The following is a 24,510-nucleotide window of genomic DNA, read 5'->3' on the forward strand; positions in this document are numbered from 1 at the left end:
TCGCTTGAGGTTATCTTGAACCATCAGGTCTAATTCAGACGATGACAAGGTCGCTTCGGCCAGCCCCGGGGCACGGCCAACGATGTGGAGGCCCCGTGACGAAGAAAGAAAGCACAGCAATCGCTCGTCCCAAGGCGATGCAGATGCAGTACGGTGGTCTTCCTCTGAGGTAGATTCGCCGCGAAAGCAAGAGATTCACTTCCCGTGCTTTACCTCCCACCGGGTCGATTTTGATCACCCGGTCTAGGCTCGTGAATTCAGACGAAATACTACAGAGGATTGGCTGAATATGACAGCATCGGTGCTGCAGCAGTCCATGTTTTTGTTGGGGCGGGGACGGAAGGCAAGGCGAAAGCCCGTGGCTGCATGTTGTTACCCGTTGTCATACAACGAATGACTGCAAAGTCGAGCCATCACAAGAAGTAGCCTGGACTGCGATGCCGGGGCATCAGGCGCCGCCAGTGATTCTCAACGCCAATTGTTGCATCAAGTAGGCAGAAACTGCCTGTGTTCAGATACCCATTTTAGCAGGTGGAAGTGATTCTAGATGATGACCTGCCGAGGAAGCAGATGGACGGGTCACTGGCGATGAGATGGCTGTTTCAAGTGCGGTCAATCCTCGGCGCTGGGCCGATGGGAGGAAGACAGGAGCACTGTAATACCGAGATGAAGATGTTACCAGCTTGAAGACGGTATCGCTAGTTGCGCCGATGAAGCACTCGCAGAGGAAATACGTGGAGATTGCGATTATGCACCGGGCAGCAAAGAAGCACGAGGGCAAGATAGGTATGTCAGGTAAGGTAAGGTACCTTAGGCAAGTAGGTACAGGGCGGGAGGCGTGCCATGGTGGTTGCAGAGGCGCATCCAGCAAGGTTGCAGCGGAGAACCTCTCCCGGCAGACGGCGTGTGCAGTGGATCCTTACAGGGTGGGCAGCCCTGGGGCGGCGGCGGGAGCAGCCTGCCGAGAATCTGGAGAAGGCAGCTGCAGCCAGTGAGGAACGCGAAGTGACCAAGGGTGGCCGGGTGGGGGTGACGTTGTAGGTGCATCATCCCCATCCCTGCAGTCCGCAGTTAGACATGCAGGAAACATGGAGCAAGCAGGAGGAACAGCAGCCCAGTAGCCCAGCAGCAAGCAATAGCAAGCCGATCTGCTGTCGGGTAGGTTGCTGTTGGGGCAGTTCGGCACAGCTGTACCAGTAAATATGGATTCGATCTGGTCAACATCAACAGAGCTTACCTTAGGTACCTTACCTTTACCTCCTCCCATAGATATCCAATGCACCTACCTACCTAAATAACGTAGATATCGCGTGCTCGACGACGGCTTCTCCTCACCTCTTGTCTGCTCCTGCATATCGTCGCATCCCCGCCTCCATTGGTCGAGCTCCTAGCTGCTCATTCCACGTCCCATTCTTAAGGCACTCAGGAACCGTACGGATACTTCGGCCATAAGTACCCGGCCCCGATTCGAGACCCCGACTCACGCATCAGCAGCAGCGTCGGCGTCAGCGTCAGGCTTGCCGCTGGCCCAATCACGGCGCGGTACCTTGCCTTGCGATCAAGCTGTCTTGGGTACCTTTAGCAGCTTAGCACCGTGTCTTAGCTGCGTCCAGCAGGGAAGGCAAGGCAAGACAAGGCAAAGGCAGGGAAGGGACGTTCCCAAGTCGCCACCAGCCAGTCCCAAACTAAAACCACGTCCATTCCCGCCGCGACGAACCAACCCTCAGCTCGTGGCGCTTCACTCGCCCTTGAACGACTGAGCCGGTTCGGTCGCACGTACACACACACCACGACTTGTGGCACGCCGCCGTCGCCGCCATTTCCCCCTCTTCCTCCTTCTCCTCTTTCCCTTCCGAATTCCCTTTTCTCCCCCTTCCTTAGCTTCCTCTGCTGCCTTATTGCTCAGGAGATTGTCTTGCCTCGGGAAACCCCCTCTCCTCTCGTCTTGCTCTGCACTACCTTAGCTCGCCTGCCCGCGTCGCGCATGAGGAATCCTCAAAACCCCTCGACTGCCTGTCCCTAGCCTGGACTTGCATGTCCGTTTCTTGATTCCCGACTGTCCCTACAACACGAGAAACGACACAACATCCTCCACCGACGGAGCTTGAAAGCGACAACACTCCGAAGACGCCGGAACTTGCGGCTATACAGAGTTGACCTAGACTGAACATTCACCTCCCTTTGGCCATGTCCGACGAGAACGGAGGCCCCCGAAGCCCGATTACGCCGGTTACGGCGGCGAGCAATATCAGCAGGAAGCAGACCGTGTCCTCGCCCGGCGCGACACCATCACCAGCACCCTCCGGCCATTCCATCAAACGCGCCGTGACTGTCGATGAGTCCTCGCAACTGCGGCGCCGGACGCCGTTTGGCCAGTTTCCAACAGAGACATCCTTCATCGAGAGAGCTGGTCTGCATAGGAGGAGAAGTTCAACACTGTCAGATTATAGCTTTGGAGAGGCGAGAGACCTGCTGAACCCAAAACCGACGGGCGTGCCGCCGCCATCATCCGACGACATGTCAAATTGGGCTTCAATCCCTCTAGCCTTTGCTCTCCTCCCTGCCGTTGGCGGTCTTTTATTTAATAATGGCAGCGCTGTCGTGACGGATGTAATGCTTCTGGGCTTGTCGGCCGTGTTCCTGCACTGGTCTGTGACACATCCATGGTAAGTCCGGCGTTTACAATTCCTCGTTGCGGGGGGCAGGATCATCCGAGCGCTGACATCGTCGCCCAGGAACTGGTACCATTCGGCACAGGCAGTGCGCGTTCGGGCAGAGGTCAGCACCAGTGCGGTCATCGACGACGAAAGCGAGAACGAACAGGCCGTAGGGAGCCCTTCGTCGACGGCGTCTACCTTGAACGGTCATGCAGTCAACGGAAGCCTTGACGATGCGTCCGAGGTCCCCACCACACCCACGTCGTCGGTACAGGAACCGGCGCTCAAGGTTCCTCAAAATGTGAAGAAGGATGACGCACTGGCCGAGCTCTGGGTACATGAGATCTTGGCTTTGGTATCATGCTTCATGTTCCCCATGCTGGGTGCATATCTTCTGCATGCCATTCGCGCGCAGCTGAGCCGTCCCTCCGAGGGGCTGGTATCCAATTACAACCTAACCATCTTTCTGCTTGCTGCAGAGCTCCGCCCGCTGTCACACATGATGAAGCTAGTCCAGTGCCGGACGCTTCAGCTGCAGCGAGACGTCCACGCGAACCCGTTCAAAGAGGAGGCTGTTACGCCGGACCAAGTCAGAGTATTGATGGCCAGGCTAGAGTTATTAGAATCACGACCGGAGCCGACGCCGATCAAGCAGAATGGTAACTCGGACACTTCCAAAATCAAGCAAGAGGCCGCCATTGCTCGCGATGTTCGCAACGCCATCCAGCCCGATCTTGACGCTCTGAATCGAGCAGTGCGACGGTATGAGAAGAAAGCTACGGTGCTCGCCTTTCAAACCGAATCACGCTTTGCGGCTGTTGACACGCGGTTAAATGACGCCATCGCACTTGCAGCTGCCGCGGCCAAAAACAGCGCCGCGCGGCCGGGATTCTTGCAGTGGCTGGTAGAGTCAGTGTGGGCCATCATCACAATGCCATTCTTTGCGGTGGTGGCGTTGCTGGTTCTGCCCTTCAAGACGGTCCGTGGGCTTCTGAAGCGTAAGAAGAAGCAGTTGCCGGAACGGAGCTCGAGGTCGGGCCGCAATGGAAAGACGATGGGCCACAGAATGGCGACAGACCGACCCCCGAGTCGAGTTTCGAAGCGATGAGCAGTCCAGGCGGTGAATGGTTTTTACAGGAGTTTGTGAGATTTCTTGTTCTCAGAGTGTGAAAAAAAAAAGGGGGGCCCGTCATAAGGAAGACACCGGCCGGGGGGGTTTATGCCTTCAAAACGGACGGTCAGGGTGACGGTATACACGGCATACGAATCAGGTTATTGGCGTTGTAATGGTTCCTGCGGCGCATAGCTCGCGCTGGGTTGATGAGCATGACTTATCTCGTATTGTTAGTGTCGAATCAAGCTATCGACGAGTAATCCAACAAGCAAGCAGCGTTGCAGGTGAAGCGGCGTTGCTGTGGAACTGAACAAGACGAAAGTTGGTTGATGTGTACCTGACTTGACGCCTACCAGAATGCGGTGATATTGATGACCAAGAATCGCCGTTGAAGCAGCGTGACCATGAACATTAGCAGGTGTGTCCATGAGAAGTCGTGTGTCTGAGGTTGTCAACTCCCTTACTATCAACCACGAGGTTTCGCGAGTTGCCAAAACCGAACCTACACAGCGACACGGAAGACTCAAGTACACTTCATTCCGTGCTGCCACGTACGGATACACGCACACATCTCCGACTAATGAAGGCTCGTCTGCCTGTCGTCAATATATGCTCTCTGACCCTCGTTTTGGCGCCGTGATACTAGACTCCAAACGACAGTCTAGCAGACCAGAGCGGATGAACCCAAGACGACGGCTCACAATGGCATTGTGCGGGTGGCTGGAACCGAGAGGCACGACGGCGAACAGACAGAGCTTTCCATGGACCCGAGCCCGGGCCCAGATCCCAAAGATCACACACGGCCCATGGTTCTTTTTTTCTTTGAAGCGAAGGGGAGGCGGGAGGACAGCTCCGGCGCCGAAGGGGGGAGCAAATGGGGGTGGACGAATGTGTCCTGGACGGCGATCAGGAAGAGAGCGTCAGCTATGTATCCGTAGGCGAGGCCCGTTCGGACGCACAACCCCCCGAGGGTTCTTGGATGGGGTAAGATGGAGCCGGCGGTTTCGGAAGAGCCAAAACTCCAAGGACGTTGACGAATCCTGGGGGAGATCCTTCTTTTTTTTGAAGTCTGATGGCCATCGCTCCGTGAATTGCTTTCTTGAAAATTTGGCTCTGGGGCGTTGAACGGACTTACACCACCAGGGTTGATTGATTGATTCATGGTACTGGGCCGATGGCAACATCTCGGCTGGAACGAACGGCAGGCCCTAGTTGACCAGTGTCTTTGACTCGCAGTCATCGTCGTTGTCGTTGTGTTGACAAAGTGCCGCGTGCATACATCGCAGTCTCGAGCAAGTCAAGGATTGTTCCCCGTGGCTATGAAGTCGAAGGCCGGGATTGGCATAGACAGTGGTCATCAACGTTACAGGGGACACAGCCCGACACGAGCAGGCGGCATAACCATGCCCCTCCTCTCCTCAAGGTCAGACGAACCGATCAGGGCAAAGTAGTTCAGTCGATTAGGGGAGGGAGGGGTTGCATTCGACGAGCAGCATGATTCACAGTGCATGGGGTTTACGGCGGTACGATATGAATCTTCTGGCCAAGAGGCTGAAAAAAAATGAAGGCAAGCAAGCCACCGGCTTACGGGAGTCCGCAGACACGGCTTTCGGTAGTGGGACCAACTAGTCAGTCGTTTGCGTCGGACAAGAGCGGTAGATGAGTCCGGTGTTGCGGCGCCGAAATTAGTTTTCTTTTTTTCTTTTCCTAGAAGGTCGGCTCAGATCAGTTGCCCGATTCAACCGTCCAGCCGGCTGACAGAGTTTTCTTCTTTGCCTCTTTAATTCTTTTTGATGACTGAGAAGTCTAAAGAGAGTCAACAATTATTCGCCAGGATCGTGAGTATGGGGGAGGCTCATGCAGCAGGCATTGCTTGTATCAAAGCGACCAGGATGCGGGAACCCCTTTATGCGATGAGGCGCAGAGCGGGTGGATCATATCCAACGTCTGCTGTTGTACATGGTCCTTCCAGCGACCATGGTCGATTGGGCTCCCCTCAGTCGCCCACTCTGTTGGTTGTAGCCGGCATGCCGCCGTCAACACTCGGTATGATGCTGGCAAGGGAGAAAAAAAACTTGGAGAACGACGAAAGAATCCTTCCCTTGCGAGATTAAAGGGCTCGAAGGAATGGGTGGACCCTCAATCTCCCGAGAGTCTGAGCAAGAACGCCTCGTGGGGACGACAACGCAGCTTGAACCCTGTTTCAGACCAACAAGTCGTTGTTTTTCCAATGGAAATGCATGCCTCGCGGTGCAAACGTTTCTGGCAGAAGGAATCGTTCGGCAGCATCCCATGTACCCCAGAAGCTAGTATTGTTTCCAGACGCAAGCCTTCGGAACAAAGCGCCAAAACAAAGTATGTTGAAGGTGATTATTATGCTACTGCAAACCCGACAAAAACAAGAAGCAAAGAGTCAAGACCAGCGAGAGGAAGAAGATTGGACCCTTGACCGCAGCGGCGTTCCAATAGCCCGGAGCCGATCAGACAAGGCCAGGGGGCTGTCAAGACTTTGAGAGCCGTTGTGACGTGAATCTCGCCCTTGCCGAGCTTCACCCACCGAAGCAAAGAGTGGGGGAGAGTTTTGCCCACAGGCTAAAGTGGGCGCCTCTGATTTTTCTTTTTTGTATAGGCTGGCATGTCGCATAGCTCGAGATGCGTCTGCGGCGTCGGCGATGACTAGTGATCGGACTGTTTGTAAGACGGGCACAGACAAGCACACAACCCCGACGGCGCTTTGAGTTCCCAGGTCGAGATTCTGGAATTTCTTGATGGCGAAACACAGACACCAGACCTGGATGATCGGACGGTAAGGGCTGGCATTGTGCCTTGGTAGGAATCAGCGAGGGATTATCTGAAATCTCGATCGGCGGGACAGAGATCGGCGAGCAGACGTCCTATCACGATACACCCGAGGTGGAGATGGGTGGAGTGGGGATCATGGGTCGAGATTCAGATCTATTGATGCTGACGATGATGTTCGGAGGTTCACGGCGAACGTTGAAGCTAGGAAGATGAGAGTTGGAAGCTGGCTAGCAAAGTCTGTCGTAGGCGGCGGTGGAGAGCGAAGGCGGTGATGTTGCAGTGGAGTTGACCATGCCCAAGTGAGTTCGTTCGCAGTTGCTGTACCTGCAGAGTGCATCGTTAGGTAGTTTTCCTATGTAGGTTGTAAGTTCTTGGAGATGCCGGGCAGAAGCAGGAGCCTACCGTTGTTAGTCCTCAAGAAGCTAGCCCTATGCAAAAAACGGTCCCGAGTGGGGTTAGCGTGGTTGGCACCTGCGTTTGTGCCCCGTGGGTGATCAACGACGGGACGGCGCCGGTGAAGCAGACGGTCCTCGTCCCGCCGCGCTGGTGCGACTCTCTTATTTTACGCATCGCGAACTTGCCATCTCCAGTCACGCTCCCTTGAGAATATTTTGCAGCTTCTGGACAGCCCACCGCGACGACCACGGATATGCTGCATATCCAGCTGCATGCTCAGCTGCAGTCTGCAGGCAGGTCGCAATTTGCAGCATGTCGACGTGCGGTAAGGGTTCGCTTCCCTTCCCTTCCCTTCCCTTCCCGTACGGGCAGCTGCATCGTGGACGCCACCGATCTCGCGGTCGGCCTGATTCAGTTTGCAATATCAGCTGTCGTCCATCAGACGTCGACTCGACTTTGGCATCGTTGCAGCAAGACGGCCAGAAAGACCCTGCCTCGGCCAAACTATGGGCTCGGCGCCGCCAGGAAGGGTGGGAAAAAAGGAAGCCCTCACAATGCACCTGAGGTCGCGGCGCACAGGCGGGCCGACGCGTCCGGATTGGGATACGAGTTCATGCTGGATTGGGGATCAATTATTGAGCGTATGTCCCGATTCTTCCATCTCTCGAGTCTCTGCCTAACCTGCTAATGGCAGACCGCACAGCACCCATTGCTGAGTTGTTGCCGTGAGCTGCACGCTGGCCGCAGACTGAGCTAAAGCAGAGCAGCAGCAGCAAGGCCGTGAACGCGCGCCCGCCTCGGGCATTTCTGGGGGGCAACCGTAGCGACCAACCAGGAAAGGACGGGACGGCACACGGCACACGGCTTCACTGAGCCTTTCTTGCGTGTTACCAACTCGATAATTGTTGGTTGGCTCAGCTTCACAGAGCCAGGGCAGGCGCGAATGGGCTCACCTCACCATCGTCCGGTATTCCACGCCCCTCCAAATCTCAAACCGCCCAACGTCCATCCCATCTCCCATCTCATTCTCATCCGAAGCCATCAGTCCACGCCCAATGCCGTCGCCCACTTGGCCTTGCGTCCAATCCGCCCTCGACACTCACTCGCACCCCACGGACCCCTCCTTTCCTCTGCCCCTCCATCATCAGCCTTTTTTTTTTTTTTTTTTTTTTTTTTTTTGGCCCTTCCTCTCTTCCTTTTCGCCCCCCTGTTCCTGTTCTTGTTCCTGATCCTAGTCCCGTTCCTGATTGTCTTGCTCCCATCCAAGTCAACGCTAACCGTGTGATATGCCGGGGTTACCCCCTGTCCCTGTAATTTTGGGATGGATGCGCCTCAACTTCCGACGTCGAGTTACCGCCAGCCGCTCACAGGTTACATCTCTTATTCCAGTCGTACATGCTCGCATCATCGTGCCTCAGCAGATACGCCAAGACCAGAACTTGCCTTCAACTGCACGTCGGCTCGTTTGTCAATACATCCTTGGCACGACATGCATACTCTGGCCCGGGATTGCTGCTGCCAACAGAGCCCCTCCCATCGGCCAACGAAGGGCCAATACGTACATCGCTGCGACGTGTAGCTGATGCTTCTCTAGACCCTTGGCCTTCCTCTGGCCGAAAGCCGCAGTCAGCTCGGCTGTATTCGACGACGCCAAGTACACTTCATCCTCGTGGTTGGCTCCAGTTGGCCACACGTTCCTCCGCCTGTCCTTCCAGCTTTCTTCTTTTCCCCCCAGCCTGACCATGGCCGTGGTCCTCATCTCCTGCACCCGCGCGTCCTTTGCCTCCCCAATCCTGCCCGCCATGGCTCATCTGCATCCTGGCTAGCCGGATGCTCCTTGTCAGGAGGCCGCACCGAGCATGCAACCCAGCTCTGAGCTCCGTCCGACCTCGCTGCTCCTCCTCCTCACCTTGCCGTCTGTTGCCTGCGTTTGCATGGCTGGGGATTTCGGATGCAGCAACTCTGATCCCCTCGCCTGCGTCTGGTCGTCTGGTAGTCCAGATGCGCTCTCGACTCATGAACAGGGTCACGCCGCACACACGTCCACACACATACGATTCGGACTCCTCTGCAATCCAGAGACTCGCGCCCTGCCTCATTATTACGCATCTATGATGGACTAAGCACTGCGTGAGCTCCGCTGGTTCCTCGTTCGGTGCAACTCACGAAATCCACTTCCATCCACATGGATCTTCCCCTCCGGCTTTACGCCCTCCTCCTTGTCCTATATAGTTTGATCACCTCCGGGTTGCTACTCCACCCCACGACAGCTGGGCTATTCCCTGTCCTTGTCTTCGCCCTTTTTGCTTCTCCTCTTCTGCCCTCCCCTTTTGTCAGCCTCAGCTCTCCGAGAGCTTCCTTGTCTCATTCATAACCCCACTGGTATCTGGGGTCAGGATACCCAGCCAGCGTGACGTCCGGTTCGACTAATAATACGGTCTTCCCGGCCTTATCTTCTCCTGGAGCTTGCTGTCTGCTTGCTCCCTCCTCGCCGGCGTCCCTCCCTCTGTCGAGCTCAGTAATGCCCGAAGCGTATCTCACAGTCACTCATTAATATTATTCGTGATTTACGCCACCGGTACAGCAAACCTCGACGAGACCAGATCCCTAATATTCAACCATGGCGAGGTGGAACCGATTGGTCGTGTGTTTCTTTCTCTTTCTTTGTCTTCAACTTGCTGTTGGTCATGTCGTGCCTGTAAGAAGACAGGACAGCTCAGCAACGGCCGTCACCTCTACTACACGGACCGGAACTCGAGATGTTGCGGCCACAGCCTCATCAACGTCGCCCGCCAGGTCAACCGCAGCCTCCGTCACAGGATCCATCCTCGCGTCGAGCACTTCATCCATTTCTTCTGCACTGCCAACCGCCACTGATGGAGTCACCTTCGACAACTCGACACTCTTGAACTGTAAGTGCATGGCCAACAACATATCTCCATCGCCCGACACATGTCGCTGACGCTTTACCAGCTACCATCCCGGAGGGCCAGCTTCCCCTTGAGCCAAAAGTGACCCCCGGATGGGCCGTTGCTGGCGTGATCCTATTGTGTGTCGGCGTTGGCTACACCCTCGTCGGTCTCAGGCAACCCATGATGCACAACACCCTTTCCGTCGCATATGCTGTTGGACTGGGTATCACAGTCCTGGTTGTGTATCTCGCCCCACTGCCTGTCAGCAATGGCGCCCAAGGAGGCTTTGTCGTCGCTGCGGTGCTCCCAGGCATCTTGGTTGGTGTCTTCGCTTCCTTGTGGTTCAATGAGATTACGGAGTGTTTTGCTTGCGGGCTCGGCGGCTTCTGCTTCAGCATGTGGCTGTTGTGTCTGCAAGAAGGCGGTTTGCTTTCTGGTGTGGCCAAAGTTGTCTTCATTGTCGTGTTCACATTGGCAGTCTTCGCAGCATACTTCACCCGATGGACCCGCGACTGGGCATTGATCGTCAGCATCTCCTTCACCGGCGCCACATCGACTGTCATAGGTATCGATTGTTTCAGCCGAGCCGGGCTGAAGGAATTCTGGGCCTATATCTGGCACTTGAATGACAACCTCTTCCCGGTCGGCGCAACTACCTATCCTTTGACCAAGGGCATTCGCGTCGAGCTTGCCGCCATCATCGTCATTTTCTGCGTCGGCATTATCTCCCAAAAGAGGTTGTGGAACGTCATCAAGGACCGCCGCACCAAGAGGCAAGAGGAATTGGCCGAGGAACAACGAGCTCGCGACGAGGAGGAACTGAACATTGGAAAGCAAATCGAGGCTGAGAATGCCCGTGAACGACGCGCATGGGAGAGAGTGCATGGTGACCACGATTCCGGCTTCGCTCGCGACAGCGAAAGTGAGAAGGAGCCTCGCTACAACCATAGCGCTTCGGTTCCTGGACCTGAGCCTCTGATGGTGGCCGAAATGCAGGGGTGTGACGCTGCCCCTCCTGTTCCTCCGAAGCCGACACCCCAGGGTCTTATGTCCTTGGACAAAGAAGACAGCATGGTGACAGTACGAGTCGCTCCTGACGAGGCCTACAATGCCCCTACTACCCCGAGACGGCTGATCGACGAGAAGGAAGCCATGGTACTCACCACGGAGATCAATGACGAAAGCACCCGTGAAGCCGACGTTCCTCCTGTTCCGGAAGTCGTGCCTCTGCCTTTCAGATTCCCTGTTCCTGACGAGAACACGCGTGGAAGAAGGGCGTCAACCGTAGCAACGTTTGCCGATGACGATGAAGACCAGGCGGGTGTTGTCAGCAAGCGAAGCTCACTCACGAAGCGTCTTTCCAAAGGATCGGTCAGCCTGATGCGGAAGGTTTCCCAACGCACGACGGGGTCACGCCCTGAGACTGGCCCTAACGAGGATGAAGTCGCCGTTCTCAAGCACCATCGCAAGGAGACGGACAGCTCCATCGCAGCAACGATCGACTCAGAGAATGACAGCGGCGCCAGCACTCTCCAAGAATCGCGCCCCCAGACAGCTGATGTCAACCAGAAGCTTAGCCAGGACTCAACCGAGAAGGCCTCAGCTGCCCTCGCCGATTCGACCGATGATGAGAAGGACAAGGGCGACACGAATGCCGATACTGCCGACAACGCGGTCGACAACATCGAGGAGAAGCCTACCGTTGAGAACCCTGCCGCAGACAACACTGTCGAAAAGTCCGAGGGTGAGCCGACCAAGCAAGCTGACAGCGGCGACTCGATCACGGAAGGCAACCCGATGAAGCAGGCCGTTGAACCTGCTACCCCCTCGCAAAAAGCCAAATCTACTGCCTCCGTACACTCGACACCGGTGAGCTTGACCCCGGATCGCCTGCCACCTGCACTTTCCAACGTGGCTCTGCACTACCGGACGAATGAGTGGGCGAAACACCTGAGCCATGCCGAAGCACCTGCCCCCGAGACGTTGCCGGTGGTTGAGTACACTCAGGATGCGCCGCAACGCGAAGAGACACCGGCGCCTCTGAACGTGGAGGAACTGAAGCAAACAGCTTTGACTGCCACGCGCGCTCCAGTTCCCACCCCTTCACCGGCACCTCTTCCTGGCCAGGCACACCCGAGGCCCACATCTACCTTCACTGCACCTCGTACTCACTCGAGAAACAACTCCTGGGGGTCGGGAATTGACAACCCAAACACGCCTCCTTCGCCCATGATTCGCAAACACCACCGCAGGGTTTCGAGCAAGAACCAGGTGCCAACAGTGCAAACTATCGCGGAGGAAAGCCACCTTCCATCCAGGTCTCCCAGTGTCAGCGGCTCCGAGCGCATGCCAATGGCAGCCTCTCCAATCTCACCCAGCGGCTTCGTGCCGCCCCCGCCCCCGCCAGGCATCGTGTCCTATTCGAGCCCGCAGAGCCTTCTCGCTCAGCGAAGCATGGCCATCCGAAACAAGACTTATGGGATCTTGACCGGTGCCAACTCAACGCCGGACTTTTCCGCTGCGGCGCAACGCCCGCCTAGTGAGGTCTACTCTGCTTACGACTACCCCGGGTATCCGCAGCAGATGGCAGAATCGTCCCTTGACGATCTGCCTTTGAGCCAGCGCAAGGAAATGATCCGCCGCCAGAGCAGCATGGGAACCATTCGAACTTCCATGTCAGACAACAGGAGATCATTGACCAACCCGTACCTGCCGACGACGTCCACTGAAAAGCTTCAATTTGACTCGCACCAGCCCAGCAGGGTGTTCAACGCGCCGTCCAGGGAGGCTCGCGAGGCCAGGCTGGCGTCTTTCCGCGACTCGGTGCAGGCCGACCTACGCAACGCATCGGCGGTTGCAAAAGTGGGCGCACACGGGCGTGATACGTCCATGATGTTCCGCGCCTCAAGCTCTGCGAACCTGGCCGCTCAAGCTGCTGCTCGGGAGGCAGACATGCAGAGAAACATTGACCTGCAGCGCAGCTTCCTGATGAGCCAAAAGGAGGCAGAGGCCAAGCGTCGCGAGAAGGAGAGGATCGAGAAGGAGCGGTCTGAGCAGGCCTTCACGAGAAGCATGCAAACTGGCGAGATGTTTGACTTGCACAGGGAGGCGATGAAGAGAATGCAGCAAGGTTCCAGGAACGCTTGAGACGACTTGGTTAACGCAGCAACTGAGTCGTGATTTACTTTTATTTCTTTTCTTTTTTCTCTTCAGCTTTGGTAGATACCCAGGATCAAAGGCAAATCTGGGGCGCGTTGGAAACAGGACGTCGAAACTCTGATGCAGCGACGGGCTATATGATACAGTGAGCGGTTGGGACGAACGACGAGACAATGACGAGCGAAATAGGTTGGAGATTCACGGAAAATGATTGTGGTAATAATGCCTTGAGAGGATGAGACCCTGAAAAGGGTGTCAACATGCCCGCATTAAGTCATAAAGATAATGATAAATTTAGCTGAAATATTAGATATTAGAAGCTCACATAAAGAGAATGGTGTTGCTTTACCATGAAACCCAAGAGTTGCTTCCCATATTCGGTCTGCTTTGCTGATGTTGGTCCGGTCAACTCTGTTGGACTTACAGTCCTGGCCCTGTACGACCGTTTCAGTTCGGCAGAGCGGACAAACGATTCAGCAGCCATGAGCATTGCCGAAGAACCTTTACGTCGAGGCAGTTCGGTCCCCACGTGTCACGCCGACCGCGGGGCCCCATATTCGGCCAAGCCGGCACGGCACCGAGGCGGACGATCCCGAAAGCATGTGGAATCCAACACACATTTTGACACGGCGGCATGAGCAAAGCATTCGGATGAGGCTCCATCCCATGTTGGCTGACGCTCTTCTCAAACAACCAACCACCTTCTTTTCGCTGAAAAAAGTTCCCCCACCACACCGCCCGTCGACCTTCCATCTTCGCTTCGGACGACCCCGATGTCGGGATTCTGGCCGGCCGGCAATAACCCGGGCCGCAGAGCCTGGGCGTTGGCGTCATCCATTCACAGCGGACGAAGACATGTCCGGCGGGTCACGGGGGTGGTAGATTTTGTCGTTTGCGGTGAATGTGCCAATTGCACCATCTGCTTTTGATGATTGTCTTTGTCGTTGCTGCTGCTGCTGCTGCTGCGTTGAAACGTCGTTGAAAAAGTGCAACCCTCCCGCCGACCGCGATTGCTTTCAATTCGGGGGGCTGTCTCGCGTCGACTCCACATCGCCGTGTTTTTCTAACGCCCCGTCCCCGGCGTATCATGTCTTTTTCGGCCGCTCCTAATTATCTCCGGATAGTATTCTAGTACCACCATGGCCGGCTCCGCCCAAGACAAGAAGGCGTCTGAGGCCCCGTCGACCGTGGGGGGCCGCGTCTGGGCCAAGGCCGTCAAGATCTTCAAGCTCATCCTCGCGCAGTGGCTAGTGATTGGGTTTGGGCTCAGCTGCGTGTTTGCATACTTCTTCCCCAGTAAGTTGGCTGGTCCCGTTGCTTTCAAAGTAAGAGTAAAGCAAAGCTGACGGACGCTCCAAAAAGACGTCGCGGCCCGCGGTGGACCCATCAGATCGGAATACTCCATCATCTACGGCGGCATCGCCATCATCTTCCTCGTCAGCGGCCTCCAGCTCTCCCACGCGAAGCTCAGACAGAATGTTACCAACTGGCGGCTGCACATCATCGTTCAAGGCATCAGTTTCATCATCATTCCCGTAATCCTGCTAAGTAAGAAGCCCCTATCATTCCATTTGACTCGTGCCCAGCTTACACTGTGACAAAAGTCATAATCCACATCATAATCGCCGCAGGCGGCCTCCGCAATGGCGTCCTCTCCACGCCCATTATCGTCGGCATGGTTGTCGCCTCCTGTCTCCCGACGACCATCGCGTCCAACGTGGTCATGACGCGCGCCTCGGGCGGCGACGACGCGGCGGCCATCATCGAGGTCGTCATCGGCAACGTCCTGGGCTCCTTCATCTCCCCGGGCCTCATCTACGGCTTCATCCCCAAGACGGACGAGTTCAGGGACTGGCAGCCCGCGAACCCGAGCACGCTCGGCGCCATGTACGCCAACGTCCTCCAGCAGCTGGGGCTGAGCGTGCTGCTCCCCCTCGCTGTCGGCCAGGCGCTGCGCTGGTTCTTCGAGAAGCAGGTCGACTGGGCGCTGCGGACCTTCTACCTCGCCAAGGTGTCGACCTTCTGCCTGATCCTGCTCGTCTGGACCACCTTCTCCGCCGCCTTCAAGACGGGCGCGCTCTACCAGACCCCGCACGCCTCCATCATCTTCAACGTCTTCATGAACGTCGCGCTCTACATGCTCTTCACCCTCATCTGCTTCTACGCCGCCCGCCCGCCGCTGCCCCTGTGCGACGCCGTCAACCCACGCGTCGCCGACTCCGCGCTGATGATGCGCCGCTCGCCCTCGCTCCTCCGACGCGCCGTGACCGTCCGCCGGCTGCCCCGGGAGCAGACCATCGCCGTTTGCTTCTGCGGCGCCGCCAAGACGACGTCGCTCGGCATCCCGCTCGCCACCGCCATGTGGACCCAGTCCGACGACCTCACCCGCGCCCTGATTCAGATCCCCGTGCTGCTGTACACCATCGAGCAGGTCTTCATGGCACAGATCCTCGTGTACGTGTTCAAGTGGTACCTCAGGAGGGGCGCCAAGGCGGACTCGGAGACGTTGACTACGGAGGACGAAGAGGCGGGTAGTAATTCTGGGGCGGGGGAAGTCAGGGAAGATGGAACCGGCGACGGAGACGGGTCTCATGGGGCTTTGGATCATGACTGTGAAAAGAAGCCAGGCGCAGTAGAGGGCGGGAATAATGCGGTGCCTGTCAAGACGATATCGTAGAACTTGCTCGATTATACATGCGCACGGGTTTTGGGATAGAGTTGCAAATGAGACACTCGGTTGGATAATGGCAACACAGTCAGACCAAAGATTCAAGCAGCTCCAAGCCATAGATCATGACTTTACACAACTGCAGTAATTCTATAAGCGCATAATGTTAAACGTGCCATTCTCTTTCTATGCTATTCACGCCGCCCACCGTGGTTTTATGCACAAAGAAAACCAGGGGTGAATCATTCGTCGTGACAGATTGAACCAGAAGAACACAATCTATGGGCCGGCAATTCTCTTGATGTGGCGTAGCGGAACCTTTGTAGCGCAGCATCATCCCATAAGCGCATATTCTCCATCATTCCAGACAAGCTGTACAGAGATGACATATAAGGTAACACTGGAATCGACTGACCAAGGTCATGTTTAACCGGCGTCCGCCTACTAGCCTAAATAACAAGATGCTTGAAGATTCCGATATTGTGAGAAAGCTCGGCGAGCAATTCACATCGGTGAAGTCACAGGAAGCAAGCTTTGCTCACATAACTCATGTTCCATTTGAGTATCTCCAATACAGACGCTACATCATGAGACAGAACAGGCTTCTTCATACATCAATCGTGAGCGGCACGAAGGCCCTCTTTACATTTCAAAAAGATTGCTATGCAACTCCAATCTACGTGATTGTCTTCGTCTCTGCTCTGTTGCTCTCATCTACGGGCTCATGCATGTCTCAGGCCTTCTTGATGAGGCTCTCAAAGAGAGGCTGGAGGCTCTTGGCGCTCTTCTTGGGGTATCTCTTCTGGTCGTTCTCGTAGTCGACATAGGTGACGCCGAAACGGGTCTCATAGCCCTCGGCCCACTCAAAGTTGTCCATGAGGGACCAGGCCATGTAGCCCTTGACGTTGACGCCGTCCTTCTCGTAGGCGTCGGCCATAGCCCTGACATAGTCGTCAAAGTACTTGACGCGGAAGTCGTCCTCGAGAATCTGCTCGAGAGGCATGTCGTTCTCGCCCTTCAGCGAGGTGCCGTTCTCGGTGACGTAGATGGGAGGGTATCCGTAGCGCTTGGAGAGCCAGGTGAGGAGGTTGCGGAAACCCTGCGGGTTCGGGCGCAGCCAGAAGGACTGGGTCTCCGGGCCAATGTTCTCGCCGCTCTTGGACTCGAACAGGGTCTCGAGGTTGCCAAGGAAGTCGTCGGCGGGGGGCTCGCCGGTCTTGTGCTTGATGAAATTGGCGGTGTAGTGGTTCATGCCATAGAAGTCGTTGGAGCCCTTGACCAGCTCGACCTCCTCAGGAGTAAACTCGGGCAGGCGGTCGCCGAGCTGCTTGCGCATGGAGTCGGGGTACTTACCGAAGTAGATGGGGTCGGCGAACCAGGAGATGGCGAACTCGATCTTGCGGTCGGAAGCCTCAACGTCGGCCGGGTCCTCGGGGTCCCAGGGGTAGGTGGCGTCGCCGTTGAGGGTGATACCGATCTGGCCGCCTTGGGTAGGCTTGATCTCCTCGCGGTAGACCTTGACAGCACGAGCATGGGCGAGAATGCAGTTGTGGCCAACGATCCAGGGCTCGCGCGAGGAGTCTCCGACGGGGGACTTGTTGCGGTCCGAGGTGTGGCCGGGGGCGAAGAAGCCGCTGCTGTAGCCGAGGATGGAGGAACACCAAGGCTCGTTGAAAGTGATCCAGTTCTTGCACTTGGGGATGGCCTTAAACATGACACGCGCGTAGTGCTCGTAGTCAAGGGGGAACTCTTCCTTGTTCAGAAGACCGCCATAGCGCTTGTCGAGTCCATCGGGGAGATCCCAGTGGAACAGGGTGATGAAGGGCGTGATGCCAGCATCGAGAAGGTCGTCGACAAACTTGACGTAGTGGTCGATACCGGCCTGGTTGATGGGGTCGTTGCGGCCACCAAGGGGAATGATTCTGGACCAGCCGATGGAGAAGCGGTAGGTGTTGGCACCAACAGACTTGAGCAGAGCAATGTCTTCGGCGGTGCGGTTGTAGGAATCGCAGGCAGTGACTCCGGAGCTACCGTCGGCAATCTTGCCGGGGATTTTGCAGAAGGTGTCCCAGATGGAGGGACCACGGCCGTCCTTCTCGACAGCACCCTCAACCTGGTATCTGTGATGGCGGGCAAAACGAGTTAGTAGGGGTTCGGCATGACATGTTGTTGGACTCGCTTATTAGACGACAAGGAGGGACGGAGGGGAAAGGTGTGAGTGGGGGGTGACGGAGCGAAATAAGTGTGCGGAATTGCAGGCGGGTAAGACGGAGGGTGGAGGGCGGAGGGTGGTGGTGCGTGGTTGGTGGGAGGATGCTTGCTAGTTGTCCGAATCGGGCCACGGGCCGGAGGCAGACGCAAAACTGCATTGTGACAGCAACTGAGGCACGATGATGGACCGACAAGAAAAGCGCAATGCAGCATATTGAGGTGAGATACGTACGAAGCGGTGGCAAAACCCCAAAGGAAGTCGCTCGGCAAAGACATGTTGGGCTATGAGTCTGAGGCCAAAGTTGTTGGTTAAAGTCTCGAAAGCGTGTTGCAACCAGCGTTGACTCTCACGAGAGCCCGAGTTCGCAACGTCTGTGGTTTGTCCGGACAGCAGCTATCAGCCACTCTGCAACGGTGGGCAAGTTGGAACGACTAGACAGAGGGTCGAAGAGGATATGTTGACAAGGAGAGAAGAGAGAGCAAGGAGGGGGGACAAATGCAGACAGAGGACCAGCAGCTGCCACGATACTTATACGCATCAGAAGAACGGAAGGAGAGGTTGCGGTGGAATGAATTGGGAATCATTATTCGTCTGATGGGGATACCTGGCAGGTTAAGGTAAGGCGAGGTCATGTCGACACGGAGCTACAAGGATGGCAAAGATGGGACAACCACCCGCAGGAAAGGGTAGCAGAAACAGCAGACATGGGACAAGCCTACAAGGGCGTCTCGTGGAGCGCCCTCCATGCAGTCAGTAGTCAATCTGGGACCTGGGAAGCTCCAGAAATTCTACCGCGTCGGACCGTCGTCACCGAGAAACGAAGACTGGACCATGTCCGGAAGTGGTGCTGCTGGTGGTGGTGGGATGAGAAAGAGACGTACACAACAACTATGTACATGCTGAAGAAGACCTACTTCTTTCTACCTTAGTCTTCTGCTCTTCTCCAGCGCTAATGCAAACGAGGCAGACAATTGACGCCAGAGGTCTTGGTGTTACAGGCACCTGCTTCTATCTGCCAACAGGCGACTGACATTGGGAAGGGTACCTTATTCCTCCGCAACAAAAAGAACCTTAACATGCCCGCCTTGTTCCGTCCATTGTTTCCAGGTTGCGTCGGATGACCATGTGCGACCGGGTTGGCGGTGTCTCTCTGCGCAAACTCCGGGTACTTACCCGTACCCGTACCTGGGTGCCTATCGGGCTCACCACGACATAGCGGAGTTTGCTGGCGGTAGCAACAGTTGACAAGGGCCTGCAGTACGAATATCCAGGCCAGGGGCAGTCCACTAGGTAGGCAAGGTAGGTAATTACCCCGCCGTGGGGTCCCTTTTCCCTCAGGTCAGTTGAGGGGAAGTCCCTTCCCCCCCGCTGAGAGAGCCTGCTGAGGACATCGACAATGCGGCCCGTCGAGCCGACGACCACCTCTCTCCTCGCCCAGCTTCGACTCGCAGCCGATTCGAAACACGACAAGCCTCGATCCCTCACCTGATTATCCCGCTTGCCGCCTCATTAGCGGCATGCGCGTGCGGGAACCTCGCCAAATCCTCGGGGCCACAAAGCCATCAGCAGCTGCTTATTACTACTGTATGCCGTTTGATTGCCTCTTGCGAGACGGAAGTTAGCTAGGCTAGGCCTGAGGCCTAAACCCCAGCCTAAATCCTACCTTTACGTAAAGGATTAGCTATACTACTTTATAGCTAGCTACACCTAGTATTTATAGCTAGCTACACCTAGTACTTATAGCTAGATTAATTAAACTACTTTATATAAATTATAAGTTTTCTAAATACCTAAATCTATTCACTAAATAGTAAAGTTATTCCTAAGTAGCTATTAAAATTCTAACTTTATAGTTTAGTAATTACTATAAAGTAATTAATAAATTATTAAATCAAATTAACTAAAGAAATAAACTTCTAATTTTAAAAAATAAACTTTAAAAATATTTTTAAAGTTATAAAATTATTTTTCTATTTTATAAATAATAAAGTTTTAAATAGATATAATAAAGATATAGTTTTTAAAAATAATAAAATAGCTATAATTAAAAATCTTAATTCTCTTAGTAATCTTATATTTATAGGATTTATACTTATTAAATAACTTCTTCTAAAGAAGGTTTAATATAACTTCTTAGAAGAGATAATTTATAATAGATTTTCTATTATAGCTTTAGTTTTTTAGGTTTTTAATAAACTTAAAAGATATATATAAAAGTTTAATAAACTAACTATTAGTAAGGTTTATAATAATTAAAGTAAAATATCTAAAGTTAATTATAATAATACTAAGGATTTTATATAAGATTTATATTTAACTTATAATAAGTTAAATAGTTTTAATATAAGCTTATTTAAAATAGTTTTTATTTATAAATTTATCTAAAAATTTAGAAGATTTAATTAAGCTAAAAAAACACTATAGAGAATAACTTTATTATAGAGATTTAAATTCATAAAGATTTTTTATAAAAACCTAAAAGTTTAAATAAAAAAGAATAACATAAGTAAACTTCATAATATATTAAAGCTTTATTAAATAAAAAAGAATTTGTTATAAAGAAGTAAACTTAAGTATTTAAATTTAAAAGTTTTAAATTATAAAATCTTTATATTTCTTATAATACTAAATATCTTAAAAACTTTTATAAGTACAAAATATATAGTTATTACTATAAAAGATAAGTTTATATTTTAATAAGTATAATAAATACTTCTTTAAATATTTTAAATCTTAGAACTTAATATATAATAAGTTTAAATATAGTTATTAATAAATTATAAACTTAATAATTAATAACTTAAGTATTAGCTTTAATATTTATTTTAAAAAATTAAACTTAAAATAGTATTTTTAGAAACTTTAATATTAAATAAGATGTTAATTAATAATCTAAAGCTTATATAGATATTTTAATAGCTTAAACTTAAAAGAGGATTTTTTAATTATTTTTAGTAAATAATATTAAAGTATTTAATCTATATTTTGATTTTTAATCTCTTACTAAAGATCTATATAAAATTAACTATATATAGAAAATTGAAAAAGTAATTAATAATAAGATCTAAATACTTTATTTTTAGTATTATAAACTAAGTTATAGAAATAGAAACTAATAGTTTCTTTATATATAATATTATTAAGAAAGCTAATAAAAGAAATTAATTAAAAAGTATAACTAAGCTAATATATTAATCTATAGCTTTTATTAAGAAGATAAACTCTTTTATACTAAATATTAATATTAATAAGTATATCTTTAATAATCTCTCTATTTTTAAGAACTTCTAAGATCTCTTTTAAGGATTAATTATAAATTATATAAATAAAAAGAACTAAATTAACTAAGCTATTAATATAACTAAAATAATTACTATTAAACTAAATAATAAATCAACTACTTTCTAATTGTATAATACTTTCTATAAACTTGATAATATAATATAAATTATTAACATTAGTTAATCTTTTTAAAACAAATATTTATTTTAATAGTCTAAACAATACTTTAGTTTATAAAGATATATCTAAAGCTATTATTAACTTTAAATAAGATATATAAATCCTTTAGTTTTAAATCTATCTTTTTAATTAAAGTAATAAATTTAGCTTTTTTAAGCTAAATTACTAAACATTTTATATTTATCTAAGATATTTATTTAAAGAAGTAATTATTACTACTATAAAAGATATTAATATAAACCTCTTTAGAGTATTCTTTATAAAATATAAATATTATATCTATTTTTAATAGATTTAATATAATAACTTAGTAATAAATAATAAGAACTACTAACTTAAATTTTCTAAAAGTTTTAAATTAACTTTTTAAAACTAATATTATAAAACTTTAGAAATATTATTTATAACTTTTATATGCTAAAAGCTTTTTTAACTTATAAATAGTTTTAAGTATTTAAATTAAAAAAAGATATAGCTATTTAGCTATAAAACTAGTTTCTAAAAAGGATTATAGTAATAAATAGTATTATTTACTTCTCTAAGGTTATTATAGATAATAATATAGCTTTTTTTAAAGTAATAAAGCCTTTTTTAAAAAAAATAAAGTTTCTATTTAGAGATAATAGCTTTAAATTATTATTAATAGAATAAAAAAGTAGAAAACTTGAAAAAAACCTATATAGTAAGAAATATAAATGATATACTTAAAAACTAGCTTTTTCAAATCTTTTTAGTTTTAGTTAATAAAGATTTTTATAAAAGTTAATAATCTACTATTTAATAATAAACATGATATTAATCTTTAGAATAAACTAATAAATATTTTTAATATATCTTTTATTATAAAAAAACTATATATACATTATGTTTACTACTAAAATTATTAAGTTTATATTTATATTTACTTAAATAGCTATTTATATATAAAGAAGTAGAAAATAAAGTTTAAAGCTAAACTTAAGAAATTTATAGAATATAATAACTTCTATAGTAATATCTTTCATATTCTTATTAAGAAAACTAGTAATATTTAATAAATAAAAGATATAATATTTAAAGAAAATAAAAATAAGCTTTTTTTAGTTAAATTTAATAGCTTATAGCTAAGAGAAAAGGTTAAGCTAAAAACCTATAAATATAAAAATAAGCTATTAATTATAACTTATAAAACTAAAGTCTAGCTTAATAAATACTACTAGCTATATATTAGTTTTACTAAATAAGAATAATAAAAAGAGAAAATAAGTAATTTATACTTAAAAGAAGCTTAATAACTAAAAAATAACAATAAATAAAAATAGAAAATAAGCTTTTTTGAAAATAAGAAGAAGTTAATAAAAAGAGAAGTAGTTTATTAACTTTAAACTTAGAATTATATATATTAATACTAAATATTAGTATTATAAATATATAAGTATAATTAATACTAAAAGAAAGTTCTCTTTTATAGTAATATTTTCTTATTACTCTATAATAGTAAAGCTCTTTAGTTATTTTATTTTAATTTCTTTATTTAATTAAAAAAAAACCCAAAAAGAAAAATAAAAGGTAATAATAAAAGCTTTATTTTTATAAGATTACTAAAAGTAATTACTTCTTCTTCTAATTAAATAACTTAAATATTTAAAACTTAAGTATTATATAATATAAAGAAGTTTAATAAAATATTTAGTAAAATAGAAGCTATAAAGTTTAATCTGATTATTAATAAAATAAACTAAGAACTAATTATTTTTACTTTTTTAGTATTTAACTTATTATAAGCTTTTAATTTAGAGATTTACTTATTTATAACTTTTAAAAAATAAGAAATAATAAAAGAGAAACTTCTAAAATTAGTTATTTTTAATACTATAAAAGCTTAAGTTAATATTTTAAAAAGAATAAAGTACTACTAACTTAAAAAACTCTTAGATAGTTTTAAATATCTCTTACGTAAATAAATATATAATAAAAAAGTTACTATAAATAGAAAACTTAATAAAGTTAAAGTAAAATAAATTATTTATAATAACTTTTAAAATAAAGATAATAAGATAATTTATATTACTATTACTGATCTAATTACTCTATAAATCTTTCTATTAATTATAGCTTTTAAAGATTTAAAACTCTATTAAGTTAATATAGTTATAGTTTTTCTAAATACCTCTGTAAGTGATTAAAATATCTTTATTATTTAACTTTATAAGTTTAATAATAAATCTAATTAGTTTTACAAGTTAAAAAATATTCTTTATAAACTAAAAAAATCCTCTCTTCTCTAATATAAATAAATTATTACTATCCTTAAATAATTAAAGTTTAATTTACTCTTAAAAAAACTTTATATTCTTATTAATAAAAATAGTATTATAATATTATTTTATATTAATAATATACTTATTATTATACTTAATATTAAATAAGTTAATAACTTTAAAAATAATTGATATAACTTCTTTTAAATTAAAAAATTTAAATAAGATATAATAGTTTTTTAAGTTTAAAATTATTTATTATTATAAAATAAAATAACTTTAGATCTTATAAGATAAATATATTAATAATATACTAATAAAAAAGAGTATTACTAAATATAATTAAATACTTTACTTTTTTAATAATATTTAGTTACTAGAGATTATAGAATAATATAAAATACTTATTAAGATATATGATTATTAAAGTAATTTAAATAAGTTATAATAGATTATAAATAATATATAACTAAATATTATAACGTTTATAAATAAAACTGTTAACACAGGTATAAGCGTATTCAGGGGCGTGGTATATACGCCTATATAGTATAGGGTTATAGATGGGCTTATGTTATGATGAAATGTAATAATCCTAAGCATTTATAGGCATTTAATCGTATCGAGAATAATAAAGGAAGTGATGCATTCTGATTACTCTTATTGTTGTTGGCAGGTTGCATCCTCTAGTAGGGAAAAGTGAGGGGAAAGATAATCTGAAACGTAACCTACTAAACTGCTAATTACATAAGGTACTTACGTAACTATACGTATTACATAATCAATATTATAGTTATAAGTTGTAATAAATAGAGTATTTTTATATAAGGTTTTATACCTTAAATGTTATTAGTTTATTTTATATAGAATATTAAAGTAAGTTAAGCG

The 24,510-nt window shown here is 48.0% G+C and overlaps 5 protein-coding genes across 5 annotated transcripts; 3 read left to right on the forward strand and 2 right to left on the reverse strand.

Annotated features, from left to right (window-relative positions):
• Positions 1-2,187: 2,187 nt before the first annotated feature.
• CGGC5_v007761 (uncharacterized protein) lies at positions 2,188-3,765 on the forward strand (the record flags this gene model as incomplete). Its single annotated transcript, XM_032026627.1, has 2 exons — positions 2,188-2,666; positions 2,736-3,765. The coding sequence occupies 2 exons, from the start codon at positions 2,188-2,190 to the stop codon at positions 3,763-3,765; spliced, it is 1,509 nt and encodes a 502-aa protein (XP_031876936.1).
• Positions 3,766-9,589: 5,824 nt separating this feature from the next.
• On the forward strand, positions 9,590-13,028 carry CGGC5_v007762 (uncharacterized protein; the record flags this gene model as incomplete). Its single annotated transcript, XM_032027632.1, has 2 exons — positions 9,590-9,881; positions 9,943-13,028. 2 exons carry the CDS (start codon positions 9,590-9,592, stop codon positions 13,026-13,028), a joined length of 3,378 nt encoding a protein of 1,125 aa, XP_031876011.1.
• An 85-nt stretch (positions 13,029-13,113) lies between these two features.
• On the reverse strand, positions 13,114-13,530 carry CGGC5_v007763 (uncharacterized protein; the record flags this gene model as incomplete). Its single annotated transcript, XM_066151898.1, has 2 exons — positions 13,114-13,173; positions 13,390-13,530. The coding sequence occupies 2 exons, from the start codon at positions 13,528-13,530 to the stop codon at positions 13,114-13,116; spliced, it is 201 nt and encodes a 66-aa protein (XP_066008773.1).
• A 649-nt stretch (positions 13,531-14,179) lies between these two features.
• CGGC5_v007764 (uncharacterized protein) lies at positions 14,180-15,717 on the forward strand (the record flags this gene model as incomplete). The annotated part of the gene is made up of 4 exons (XM_032027634.1): positions 14,180-14,336; positions 14,403-14,588; positions 14,645-15,574; positions 15,668-15,717. The coding sequence occupies 4 exons, from the start codon at positions 14,180-14,182 to the stop codon at positions 15,715-15,717; spliced, it is 1,323 nt and encodes a 440-aa protein (XP_031876018.1).
• A 724-nt stretch (positions 15,718-16,441) lies between these two features.
• Positions 16,442-18,195, reverse strand: BGL1B-2 (Beta-glucosidase 1B; the record flags this gene model as incomplete). The annotated part of the gene is made up of 2 exons (XM_032027635.1): positions 16,442-17,828; positions 18,152-18,195. 2 exons carry the CDS (start codon positions 18,193-18,195, stop codon positions 16,442-16,444), a joined length of 1,431 nt encoding a protein of 476 aa, XP_031876019.1.
• Between the last annotated feature and the right edge of the window lie 6,315 nt (positions 18,196-24,510).

The sequence above is a fragment of the Colletotrichum fructicola genome, assembly GCF_000319635.2.
Source record: "Colletotrichum fructicola Nara gc5 chromosome Unknown KSG_Nara_v1_contig04, whole genome shotgun sequence".
In the NCBI taxonomy this organism is placed as follows: domain Eukaryota; kingdom Fungi; phylum Ascomycota; class Sordariomycetes; order Glomerellales; family Glomerellaceae; genus Colletotrichum; species Colletotrichum fructicola.